Here is a 12789-nt window from a genome sequence, read left to right as displayed (position 1 = left end):
ATATATTAATAGTATGAGTATGCAGTTGTGTACATTAGGATTGAGTGACCAAATGAATAAGAGAATGCATCATTCATTGAAAATTTGAAACGGAACAACAACAACAACAAATTGGTGTCATAAAAATGTTAGCACATGTTTACATGTTTTCTATCTCCCTAGACCAGTGGACTAATCTTCACAAAGCATGGCATAATTATTTCAGAGGACACTGTGTCAACTTCCACAGGCCTATGGCTTTTATAAATATTTTATACAAATCCCACAATCATGTTTATATTTGTAGATTTGACAGTTCGTTCATCATCATAGACGAGTGGACTAATCTTCTTGAAACTCTGTATAAGCATTACATAAATGTATCAAGAGCTTCATCACTAATATCTCTAAATACACTACAGGTTAGAAATCATAGAAAAAAGACAGAACTTGCCCAAGAATTCATGTGTTTTTAAGGTTTCTACAGTTTACAAGGACTTTAGTGACGCTTATCATAACATGAAGCAATACATACCCCAAATAAAGTTTAATGGTGAATTCGGCTTATTTAAATCCCTAAAATGTGAAATAAATACATGCTTAAAGAGACATTAAGCTAATTTACATGGTGGTGGGGAAACTTCAGCACTGACAAGCGACAGGTGGCGTTACCATGGTGACAAACACACGGACACGGAGTCAAGTTGTCTTCTCTTGTGACCGCAACACGTTACGCACATCAGAGAAACGGTGTTTACTGTGAGTGCAGGAGCTCAGTGCGCATATCAAAGCGATCAAAGGAGATCCGTATAAGGTCAGCTTGTGGTTTGAGTGTGTGTCTAATATAACTGTCGCTGTTTGTTGTCTGTGTCATGCGCTCGTCGTACTTCTGTTTTGTTTTTTAATGTGTCTATTTAATCACGATTTATTCACGATGTTCAGTGATAATGAGGCATTTTTATGCATCCAGAATATAATCTAACGGCGCAATTAAGTCAGCAAAACCCATTCCATATTTTACATTAAATTTATATTATTTCACAGGTTTAATATCATATCTAAACTTGTATGAACGAAATGATAAAAAAAAAAATACAGCAAATAAAACATCAAATAAAACATGTTAATAACTGGTGAGACATTTAGCCCTAGTGAAAATATATTACGTTAATACATGAGTGATAATAATAATAAATCATGTAGTTGTGCATGAAAGTACAAGAGTGGACTTTTTCCGACGTGAGGTACTCTCACTTGGATAGGTTATATAGATAATTTGCTTAATTGAAAGAACTTAAAAATTATGAAGTCGTCCATTAAGTTCAAAAGTGTGCAGGTTTAATGAAGACATTCACGACTCTGACTGCGATAATATTTTACTACTGTCTGTAGGCTACTCTGTCATTATTTGACAGGTACTTTTTTATATAACAAAACGGCAGCTGATTTTTTTTTCTCATGTTAAAGTAATGTAATTATTTTGTTCTGAGTAATATTTTAGGATAAATTTTATATTTTCTTTTTTTGTTTCTTTCATATTTTAATGGCCTTTCTGTAGTTTGATATGGCTTTGTTTTCTACAGGCATTGCTTGTTTGGGTAGTAATTGTAAGCAAATGGGGGCGATCGTGGCTCAAGAGTTGGTAGTTTGCCTTGTACTCGGAAGGTTGCCGGTTCGAGCCTCGCCTCCGACAGTCTCGGTCGTTGTGTGTTAAGCAAGACACTTCACCCGTTACCTGGTAGTGGTCAGAGGGCCCGGTGGCGCCAGTGTCCGGCAGGCTCGCCTCTGTCAGTGCGCCCCAGGGTGGCTGTGGCTGCAACATAGCATGCCATCACCAATGTGTGAATTACTGAATGTAGTGTAAAGTGCTTTGGGGTCCTTATGGACTAAGTAAAGTGCTATACAAATGCAGGCCATTTAAATATGAATTTGAAAACATTAATGGTGTTTTAAAATACATTTTCAATTACACTGATGAACACCAAACAGGAATCGGTTTTAAAATCCAACTTATTCCTCTTTCCCTCTGGAACAAGAATTCGATGGAACGTTATGAATCTCTGGGTCCAGTCGGAGAGGGCAGTTACGGCACCGTGCTTAAGTGCCGTCATCGTGATACTGGTCGCATTGTCGCCATCAAGAAATTCATGGACTCTGATGATGACAAGACTGTGAAGAAGATCGCCCACAGGGAGATCAAGCTACTCAGGGTACCTGTCAATTAATCCATCAGCCTACCACTCATTCAGTCATTAAGTAAAACCTGAATGAAGACATTTACAATAACAAGAGACAAACAACGCTAAAATAACTGTATCAGTTTCTTACCTTAAGTTTAAAAGTCACTATGAGATGATGTGTGAGAGGAACCCAACAGATTATTGTAATCTAAAGGGAAAATTTGAATCTATCCACTAAATATTAGTGTTGACTTGACCATGAATAGTTCAATAACTTTACAGTAATCTGACATCGGACTTACAGGTTATATAAATTAGTATACAACACCTATGGTGGATAAGAGGGTTGTTGTATACTTTAAGCAAGTCACAGTGAAAGGAAATGAATCAGTCCTTATTTCTAAAAGTTTTTTTGTCAACAAGTGTATCTCAAAACATTTGAATATCATGAAAAAGTCAAGGTCCTTGATTTGCTGGGCCTGTGCAGCTTCAGTGACCCAAAAGCACTGATACCATCAATGATAGACTCAGTACTGTATGCATTCACAGAGTAACCACCCTTATCTTTATAAACTTCAAGCAACTGCGACACGAAAACCTGGTGAACCTCCTAGAAGTGTGGAAGCGCCGCCGCCGCTGGTATCTGGTATTTGAGTTTGTGGAACGGACACTTCTGGATGATCTGGAGCAAAACCCAAGCGGACTGGAGATAAACACATGCCGACAGTACCTGTACCAGATCCTAAGGGCTGCTGCCTTCTGCCATCAGCAAAATGTGAGGACGTATGATTAATTATTCATAAGTTAGCTGTATAGTAAGAGAACACCCACACTAACTTCTGATGCCAAGCCAGCCATTTTGTTCTATAAGCAGTCCTGAAACATGAGAAAAAACAATCACAAAAAAGCTTGAAGGGTTACTCCTAGCAGGCTTTCAATGAGCAATATACCACATGATGCTGGTTCGTTCTTTTCATTTCCAGATCATCCACCGTGACATCAAACCAGAGAACATCCTCATCTCTCAGGACAGTGTGGTTAAGCTGTGTGATTTTGGCTTTGCCCGCACTGTTGCATCGATCAGTGAGGGCAGCGTCCTCACTGACTATGTGGCCACTCGATGGTACAGAGCCCCCGAACTGCTGGTGGGAGACATTAAGTATGGCAAGTAAGTATCTGTGTACTAACCTTGCTGAAATTACCTGTGCTATAGGGTGTTTGTTGATTAGAAATTTTAACATATTTGTGTGTTTGTGTGTGTAGACCTGTAGATGTGTGGGCTTTGGGGTGTGTATTATTAGAGATGTTAACAGGTCAGCCTCTGTTTCCTGGAGACTCGGACCTTGATCAAATATATCAGATCATCCGGTGCTTTGGTAAGCTCTTCACACAGCTTTAGCACATTGTCTTTCCTCTTCCCCATGCTAACTGCACTCTCTTTTCTCTGCTATAGGTAACCTTAAAACTCATCACCAGGAGCTGTTCTACAGAAATCCTGTATTTTCTGGAGTTACACTGCCCGAAAGTTCTGACAGACTCACTCTCCAGCAGCGTTTCCCTACAATCACACCTATTAGCCTGGATCTGGCCCAGGTACAGTTTATTTTAATCTCAGTATATAAAAAATACTTTCTTTTTTAAAATTTTGTTCATGTGGTCTTTTCAGTAGCTGTAGCATATTGTGGATGTATCAGTTAATGGAATGTGACAACTAAAAGGCTGTGTGTGGGTTTACAGGAAAAGAAAAATATTTAGATTTAGAAAAACTTGGAGACATGTGAATGCCAGCATCTGTGGCCTTCACATGCATCTTTATTTCTTGCTTGATAACTGTTGGAGTTCTGAAAGTATTTATGTATTTTTGTGTCAGTTTCAGGGTTGAACATATCAGTAATATGTTTGGTTTCTTTTTTTTCTCTTCTTCTCAGAAGTGTCTACACGTAGATCCAGAAAGACGGGCTCAGTGTTCAGAGCTGTTAGAGCATCCACTCTTTACACAAGACTCCTTCCACATCAGGTACCACTTTGTTTTAGATACTCTTGATGCTGGTACACCTTGAAATACATGTGAGCAAGAACAGCACCGATAGCGTGATTTGAAAATTAACATTTGGGCTGGTGAGTAGCCACTAAATTAGAATTACTATCCTGCCTTTCTCTGTGCATTTAGATTTTTGGACGAGCTAAATTCAAAGATCCAAAAAGACCACAGAGAAAACTCTACATTTCCCAAAATAACCAAAAACCCAAGAAAGGATGAAAGGGATGAGAAAAACTGTAATGGCAAGGACAAGAAACAACCTGAGGACACGGATGACAAAGTCAACAAGGAAAAGATGGAGAAAGTAAAGGGGAAACAGCCTTTGAAGTTGTCTAAAACCCCTCGTCAGTCAGAACCTTTAATCTCCACTAAACAATCCAAAGGAGGCAGCAAGGTTATCCACAATGCAGCTCAATCTCCTATGGCTTTGAAAAGTAAAGCAGGCAAAGCTGCTGGTGTAGATTTGAAGAAAGAATCAGAGATTCCAAAGATAACCAGAACCCTTACTTTTGACTCATCAGAGACCATCAAGACTGTAGCAAACCTGGATGTCGCAAACAGCACAGTAGCAAAACCAAAACATGAGCGAGCGCTATCCTCAGATATAAGGGAAGACCCTATGAGAATTATAAAAAACATGCACGGCTCTGACAATACAGTGTCAGGTAGGACTGAAAAAAATACCCCAGAGAGCTCAAGACTGTATCAGTTTGAATCAAGCCAGGATTTTGAACAAAAAATGCATAAAACAATCAAAAAAGGTTCCCAGTTGTTGAAACAATCAACTACTGACCATCTAAATTTCTGCTCGTCTCCAAAACCTTCTGTGGAATCAGTCACTCATTGGTCCAAAACAGACTTGCCAATAAAATCCCCTAAACTGGGAATCAATCATCACATTGAGGTCCATACCACACTGTGTATCACCAAACAGTGTGAGACCAATAGTCATACTGACCAAACAGCTGATTCAGAAGAAAGAAAGACATCCAGAAGTACTGAAGTACTATCATTAAACCTCAAGCCATCTGTGTCTACCTCAAAAATGAACAACTCATCTTCAAAGCTGCTTCCACAGCACATTAACTGTAGAGAAGATAAAGAAACCAAGCTGGGCATGCACGTATCTCATTCTTCTGATGGAGACTACAAGGTACATCCTGAATCTTCTGAACCTTGCTGCCTACATCAGCAGAGCACCAAACCTAAGACCTCCACAGAAGTCACAACAATTTCAAATGAAAACACAATAATAGGGGCTGGTCTTAGGACAACACTGAATGTCTTGAATAAAGAGAACCAAGAAGATACAGTTCTCACTGTGCCCATTAGTGCAACAGCCAACTCATCAGTAACTCAAACCTCAAATGTGTCTTCAGGTAATGACAAACAGAACAACAGCAGTGACTTTGAATCTGACATAAAAGGCTGGAAAGTTCCTCACTCCAAATATTTGGTTGGAGAATCTAAAACAAAGTCTGGATCTTTCAGAGACCACATGAGATCCACAAGAAAGATGAATGACAACCCAGAAAGAAAAGACAAAGCCAGTATATCCAGTGTCCCAGATGTGACTTCAGTCACATCTACAGAAACTCCACACCACAAAGCTTTGACCAGAAGCTCTGTCCTTCACAATGAGGACAATGCAGACTTTGCTGAGCTTGATCTGAGTGTCTCTTGTTCTTCTCCACCCCCTCATCCACCATCCTCCACTCCTGCCCTCATCCCTTCATCCTCCACAACTCTTGTCAACTCCTTAGTCATCAAAACCCATGGCCCAGCCATCAGTGATCATTATATCCTAGGGGCAAGTTCCCATCCAAGAACCCCCACCCTGAGGTATCATAACCAAATACTACTGTGTTTTGTAAAATACTGATATGGTTATGTGTCAGTGTCTTCGTTATTAGACTGAGCTTCCCCTAAATTGGTCAGGCCTGTCAGGTGTTTTGAGTCCTGCTTATCTTGCATGGTTTGGTACAAGGTTTTTATCTTTGTTTTTACAGGACTTTAGATAAGTTAAGACATCACGGTGGCATTTATACCCAAAAATCCCAACAGTTTCCATCAAGTCATGTTAAAGAATTACTTACCTTCCAGGTAACAGCTTTCTTTACAGCATAATCAGAAGATTAAAAAAATATTTGAAAATAACGTCTTTGTCCTTTCAGGAGCCAGAGAGGAGTCTAATCTGTGAACACTCCTTTGTATCTGACCGTCTCCAGAATAGCAGCGATGTTTCCAAAAATAATTCACACATACATTTCCCAGATTTAGGTATGTAGAGAAGGTATTCACACATGGTAACAGTTTTTGGCGCGCTAATGGTGATGATGGCAGCTCAATTTGACCCAGTAGTCCAGTTTCCAAGCTATATGATAAGTGTGAGCAATAGCCCCCTTTTGGACTAACTGGGGTTTAAAAAGACCAGTTACATTTGAGATTTGACATGAAAAACACATAAAGAGAGTAGTTTGCTTTGTTTCAACCTGATGTTTTACCACTTTGTAAGTCTGTGGTACATCTATGGGACATGCTAACTTGCACTCTCCACCTCCTTTGTAAAGTTTCAGTGGACACCAAACAATATGTGTAGGGGTAAAAAGAGCAAGATTTTCAATAATCACTTATTTTTCAACCAGTTCCAGAGATTATCGACCTCAACTGGATACTTAGCTAACAACTTTGGGGATCTCTATGTAGGGATGCCCAGCACTCTCACCTAATCACTTGCGCACTCATCTGCACATTCCATTTTGTTGGTATATATTTTATTGTGGTATATGTTATTCTGGCCATTATTGTCAAATGAGTCAGAATCAAATGAGTCATGTCCTGTGTTCTCAGGAAAGCAAAAAGGAGCTGCCACAAACCAGCGAAAAGTCAAACAACCATCCCATCTACCATCAGAACCACAGCAGCGTGGACACAACAGCACTGAAACACACTAAAACAAACATGAAATTTACTTTTATTTATGGACACAAATGTTTATCCTTTTGTCCATTATAAAGGTTTATTTATCTGGATTTTGCTTCTGTAACCAGATTTAGATTGAGTGATTTGTCAAATAACCAAAAACTGTTAAAAACACAGGATTAAAACAGTGAACTTTGAACATTTTTTCAAAGAGATAGACAATGTAAATCATTGTAACTTGTTTTTCTGTTTAATTACGATAAACCTTTTAAAGTGGCAAATAAATAGTTTGTAAATACATTTTCAATCACCGCTTAAACGAATTCATTACATTAGTGTTGTTGTTTTATTTTTTATGAGATCAAAGTAAAAGAGCCTTTAAGGATAAAATAAGGGATGGGTTGTGATTTGCTAACTAAACCTAAGCTAAGAACAGTATCATACAGTCACTGAAACATCCCCAAAACAATCCTGTTATAACAGCCAGGTACAACAACTACTGTCCTAGCTGCTCGATGTGGTAGAGTTTAAAATAAACTAATAAAAGAAAAACATTCACAAATCTGTAACAGAAAATCAGGTTCAAAACATGGTCATGGTATGATTTTAAGATTCATCACTTGAGTCCTCAGAAGAGAATGAACCTGCTTTCCAGGTTGCTGATGACTTGGCACTGCGTGATGCCATCTGTGAACGTCCTATTTGTCTTTGTCTATTGGCCAGTAAGTAGTAAAGGATTCTGAGGGCAGCGTTGGATTGGCTGTTAGGGATTGGTATCACAGCAGCTGGCTGTATCCTGACTGGTACTCCAGCATCTTTGGTCTGTGGTTTCTTAAGTGGCGGCTTGACAGATGGCTTTTTAGTTGTAGTGGCTACCTGCTGCTGTAATACAAAGATAAGAGATTAAGTTTGCCTGTAACAAAAATGGTTAAACTAGGCTACAGCTAATCTGTCAAGGTGCTACTTCTTAATATATCTAATACATCACCTTCCTGGTGATGGGGGAGGTTGTGGTTATCTCAGTGGGAGTGTCAGGTGTATAATCAAAGAAAATCCTGCAGGTTGCATCCACAGCTGAACCGTCGATCTCTGGAACCGCAAAACCCGTCAGATAGGAGATGGACCGATCTAACAGAGGGGAGGCTTATTTGTCAATTTCTTAACTTTGACGTTAACAGAAACATCTTTTTTGATTTGTTTTTCTATGATAATGTAGCACAACTTTGAAAGTATTACATTTTAACTGGAAGTACATTTATTGCACTTTGCATGTTTCCAAGAGTCTCTTAAGTCGTCACAGGTGGAGAAATACTGAATACATGGTAAATGCATTTTTCTTCTTCCTGGGAAAGCACTATTTACACTTTCTTTTGTGAAAAAATTCTTTGTCTGCTTTTATCCAAAACATAGGATTCAGGATTTGAGTAACATAATTACTATGAGTTGAAATTCAGAGGGTTAAGTTTTAAATTACAGCTCCACAAACTCATTCAGCCTGCAAATGCAGACATATTTACAATTTAAGGCCAGATTCAGTAGTCAGTGGTGAACCTCTATCTTATCTACACCAAGGTCAACAGCTCTGTTTTGTATCAAGGTGTGTGAGCTGCTATTTGATCTGTCAGTGTGCTGCATATTTCATGATGACAGGACTGAGGTGTTTTCTTTTGTCTTTGGTTTGTTGCAAAGCCGCCATGAAGATAGCATACTAAAAATAGATCCATTTACCAAATTTGTATTTATAGTATATGTTGTTTAATCATAATCATTTGCATCCTATGGCTTAAGTTCTTCAGATTAAAATTAGTTTACTTGTACTCACCATTAATTAAGTCCACACTCTGAACTTTGAGGAGGAAGAGCAGGAAAATGAAGGGTGAACTCCAAGACATGACCACCGATGCAAGGAACAGAAAAGAAGGTAGACAGAAAGAAGACAGAGAGCAGAGTGACTTAGGAGAGCAAGGTGTTGAATAAAAGAGGCTGAAAGGAGGGAGGAGAAAGAAAGGGAAGACATGTACAATGTCTAGACTGTAAATATTAGTCAGAGCAGGACTGACAGATTTGTGGTTCTGTTTTGCAACAGAGTAAAAGCCACTAATCCTTGCTGCTTTTTTAAACTTTATTCATTTAAGGTTTATGGAGCAATGTCAATATGTGTTCTCCATTACTGGGAACTTTTTCCCAGATTTTGTCATCTTTTCTAGACTTTTCTAAACTGGTCATATAAAAACTGTTTTCATATTATTTATATATAGTAAAACTCCTCCTCAAATCGCTTTTATATCCAAACTGTAAGGCCTGGATATAAAAGATTTTTAAGTTAAATGTTGCCATAACTTTAGCCTGACTGTTATTTAGGGATTGAAGAACCTGCACAGTCACCCAGACTACCTTCATCATTCAGAGATTACAAAATTAAGGCAAAGCTTGGTGAAATACTGTAAAGATATTGTGCTAAAATTAGCATGATGATACCTGCTGGCCTACTGTATTGCATTTGTTTGAATGCGTTACACCTTATATTTTAGAGCTACATCAGATGATAAGAAACAAGCATTCAATATTCAAAACTAATTCTGCAAGAAGGATTTAGTATATTTCAAAACCAAGAAAAATATTTATTTAGGTGCTTTTTTTTTTTATAAACATTTTGCACATTTTGGGTTTTTTTTTTTTTTTTTTTTTTTGTTGTTGTTGTTGTTTGTTTTGTTTCTTAGACAGAATAAACCTGCGACCTAAGCTACAATTAGGAAACTACCAAGCTCCTAGTGCAAGGAGCTTTCACTCAAACCAGAGATGACTTCCTTTCAGTCCTACTGCGCAGAAGTTTGCTGTAGTTCCGTTGTGGGCACACCAGGGGGCAGTCAAGAGCTATATAAAAAAACTAATGGTTTAAGTTTTTTTTTTCAATTTATCCTTTAGTTATACAAGTAGTCCGACTGGAACTCAATGCCTCATTCACACCTGTTTCTGATAAACATTAAAATTACAACATTAAAAACAATGAAATACCAATAAAATAACAAAAATGCAAATTTTCTGTTTACACAGTCACATCAAAAATAGGAACAAGTTCCCAGTGATGATTTCACAAGGTAATTCATACATCTTAAGAAATGTCATTACCTATTTAAACTTGCTTCCACACAAAAAGAGATACATTTTCCTTAAAAACTTTGCTTAGTTTTTACAATTGTACCACAAAAGTATCACACAAATTACAACTGTAAAATTCAGTTTTGGGGATAACCCCTTCCTGTTCCAACATGGCTGAATACCAGTGCACAAAACAAGTTCCATGAAGACATGAATGAACAAATTTGATGTGGAAGAACCTGACAGGCCTGCACAGAACATCTTTGGGAAGAATTAGAGTAGAGACTGCGGTGCGAGCCAGGCGTTCTCATCCAACATCAGTGTCTGACCTCACAAATGTGCTTCTAGAACAATGGTCAAAAATTCCCATAAACACCTTTAAACCTTGTGGGAAGCCTTCATAAAAGAGTTGAAGCTGTTATAGCTGTAAAGCGTGGGCTGACATCATATTACACCTTATGAATCCAGAACGGGATGTGACTCGAGTTCATATGTGTGAAGGCAGTTGAGCAAATACTTTGGGCGAGATATAGAGTAAGAAAGAAAAATGAACCTTGACTTTTCTGATCTAACACGAGAAACCCACAAATACATTTGGTTTTAAAGAAAAACTCTGTTAGCAGGGAACACTTTGTTACTTTTACTTGTACATCAGCACAGATAGCTTCACAATACTTTTTGTCACCTTGGGACTTCAAACAAAACTACGGAGCCCCGCAAGGGACAGGGGAGAAAAAAACATTACAATGAACTTTTCGCAAAACTTTTGCGAGATCCCGAGTTTGTTTTGCGAGATCTCGCAAAAATCCGTCTTAATTTTATTTTTCTCCCATGTCCCTTGCGGGGCTCCGTATAAAACATCTCCACACACCATAAAGAAGGATAATGTTTGTCTATGCCCCTGTCTTATTTACATTCACAAATCTATCAGACTCCTTCGAGAACAAAATCCCCATCATTTGCTCTAATTTGCTTCTCTTTATAATCTCAGCTGTTGGTTTGATGTTTTGCTAAAGGGCTCATTAAACGGTTTATGGAAACAGTTAATCATCCACTTACCACACAGAGGTTTTCCTACAGCAACACAAAGCTGTTCTCTACCTATATGTCATTACTGCCGTTACTCATGTTAAATGAGATTTCCCAACTTCACACAACACCATAAACATAGCAGTGGTTTCTATGGGAGCTAGTGTCTGTTTACCGGCACACACCTACTGTAGCCCTTTGATGTTTCTGGGTTTGTGTACACGTGCTCTACCCTCATGATCCTCTCCCATTATCTCATCACGTGCAAACAAAAGGCAGATTGCTTTTTGAGTCACGCTTTTTTCATGGCAGAGATCCAATAAAGTGTTGGAAACATTCCTCAGGGCTGTTTGGTCCACATTATAATGATAGCATTGCACAGATGCCGCAGATTAGTCGGCTGCACCTCCAGGATTTGAATCTCTCATTCCACCACATGCCACCAGAGCTCTATTGAATTGAGATCTGCTGACTGTAGAGAACAGTGAACTCACTGTCATGTTCAAGAAACCAATTTAAGATGATTTAAACTTTGTGACATGGCGTGACTGGAAGCAGTCATCAGAAGATGTCTGGATATTTTCTCTGTTTTTGGACAATTCTCTGTAAGATACGGAGCCCCGCAAGGGACATGGGAGAAAAATAAAATTAAGACGGACTTTTGAGAGATCTCGCAAAACAAACTCGGGATCTCGCAAAAGTTTTAGCCGCATTCTTCGGAGGCCGCCAGCTCGAAGCCGACCGGGAGGTCGAGGCACGATGTGCCGGGAGAGCGGTGTTCCATGGCTGTAGTAGGTCTCGACCTCCCGTTAGCTTCGAGATGGTGGGTGTCAGATCTCCAACAACATCAGAGCACTTTTGCAAATATGTGATGTCTTGCAAACCGAGCAGATATTTGACGTTTACACAACTACAGTCACGCCTCAAAATATCTTAAAAGTTTATTTTGTGACCCAGAAAGAGTAATATTACAAGTAGCTGCCGCCATTGTTGGGATTCAACTTTTGCAAGATCCCGAGTTGGTTTTCTTGATCTCGCAAAAGTTCATCGTAATTTTTTTTCTCCCATGTCCCTTGCAGGGCTTCGTAGTAAGACTTGTAAATACTTGCGTGGGGAAATCCCAGATCAGCAGTTCCTAAAATAATCAGACCAGTCCGTCTGGCATAAACAACTACACCACTTTCAATGTCACTTAAATCCTATTTCTTTCCATTCTGATGCTCAGTTTGAAGAATCTTGAACTGAGCAGCTGTATGACTGAACCTAATAAAATGGCTCGTGTCCCTGCCTGTTGCTTAGTTCCCCCAGCACCACCATCAATGGGTTTTGACTGAAATGTTTTTGCTACAGCTGACTGGTTTAACACTTGTTTCATGAGTCCATCAGAATGAATTATAATAACTTTGAAGGTACAGTAGGAGGAATTGGTTCAAAGCTCATGTATGATTTTTTTTACAGGCAAACATTTACAGCTAAATGTTGCTGCTGACACTGTATGTCCTAAAACGATCATGAAAATTTAAAAATGAGCAAAACAGA

The 12789-nt window shown here is 38.8% G+C and overlaps 2 protein-coding genes across 3 annotated transcripts; one reads left to right on the top strand and one right to left on the bottom strand.

The window, feature by feature from the left end:
- Positions 1 to 653: 653 nt before the first annotated feature.
- Positions 654 to 7429, top strand: LOC113017281 (uncharacterized). 2 transcript variants are annotated; one of them, XM_026160453.2, is made up of 11 exons: positions 654 to 793; positions 2016 to 2189; positions 2740 to 2934; positions 3143 to 3327; positions 3423 to 3535; positions 3613 to 3752; positions 4088 to 4176; positions 4330 to 6042; positions 6210 to 6303; positions 6375 to 6480; positions 7051 to 7429. In XM_026160453.2, the coding sequence occupies exons 2-11, from the start codon at positions 2022 to 2024 to the stop codon at positions 7152 to 7154; spliced, it is 2907 nt and encodes a 968-aa protein (XP_026016238.2). In that variant the 5' UTR covers positions 654 to 793; positions 2016 to 2021; the 3' UTR covers positions 7155 to 7429. The 2 variants fall into 2 exon arrangements, with proteins under 2 accessions (XP_026016238.2, XP_080148839.1); XM_080292713.1 differs by lacking the exon at positions 654 to 793 and having other exon boundaries at positions 1125 to 2189.
- LOC145421851 (uncharacterized) lies at positions 7062 to 12654 on the bottom strand. The gene is made up of 4 exons (XM_080292726.1): positions 11281 to 12654; positions 8945 to 9105; positions 8111 to 8250; positions 7062 to 8004 (listed from the first exon to the last, which is right to left on the bottom strand). Exons 2-4 carry the CDS (start codon positions 9012 to 9014, stop codon positions 7729 to 7731), a joined length of 486 nt encoding a protein of 161 aa, XP_080148852.1. The 5' UTR covers positions 9015 to 9105; positions 11281 to 12654; the 3' UTR covers positions 7062 to 7728.
- Positions 12655 to 12789: the final 135 nt, after the last annotated feature.

This window comes from Astatotilapia calliptera, chromosome 3, assembly GCF_964374335.1.
Source record: "Astatotilapia calliptera chromosome 3, fAstCal68.1, whole genome shotgun sequence".
In the NCBI taxonomy this organism is placed as follows: Eukaryota; Metazoa; Chordata; class Actinopteri; order Cichliformes; family Cichlidae; genus Astatotilapia; species Astatotilapia calliptera.
The sequence above is the reverse complement of the archived record's forward strand: the minus strand, read 5'-3'. Positions and strand labels throughout refer to the sequence as shown.

Excerpts from the sequence above, each read along its gene's own strand:
- LOC145421851 (XM_080292726.1), bottom strand. The coding sequence starts at position 9,014 with ATGTCTTGGAGTTCACCCTTCATTTTCCTGCTCTTCCTCCTCAAAGTT. Across the intron at positions 8,251-8,944 it reads GAGTGTGGACTTAATTAATG|ATCGGTCCATCTCCTATCTG; the intron begins GTGAGTACAAGT and ends CCCCTCTGTTAG. Across the intron at positions 8,005-8,110 it reads CCTCCCCCATCACCAGGAAG|CAGCAGGTAGCCACTACAAC; the intron begins GTGATGTATTAG and ends TTTGTATTACAG.
- LOC113017281 (XM_026160453.2), top strand. The coding sequence starts at position 2,022 with ATGGAACGTTATGAATCTCTGGGTCCAGTCGGAGAGGGCAGTTACGGC. Across the intron at positions 2,190-2,739 it reads GGGAGATCAAGCTACTCAGG|CAACTGCGACACGAAAACCT; the intron begins GTACCTGTCAAT and ends ATAAACTTCAAG. Across the intron at positions 3,536-3,612 it reads TCAGATCATCCGGTGCTTTG|GTAACCTTAAAACTCATCAC; the intron begins GTAAGCTCTTCA and ends TCTCTGCTATAG.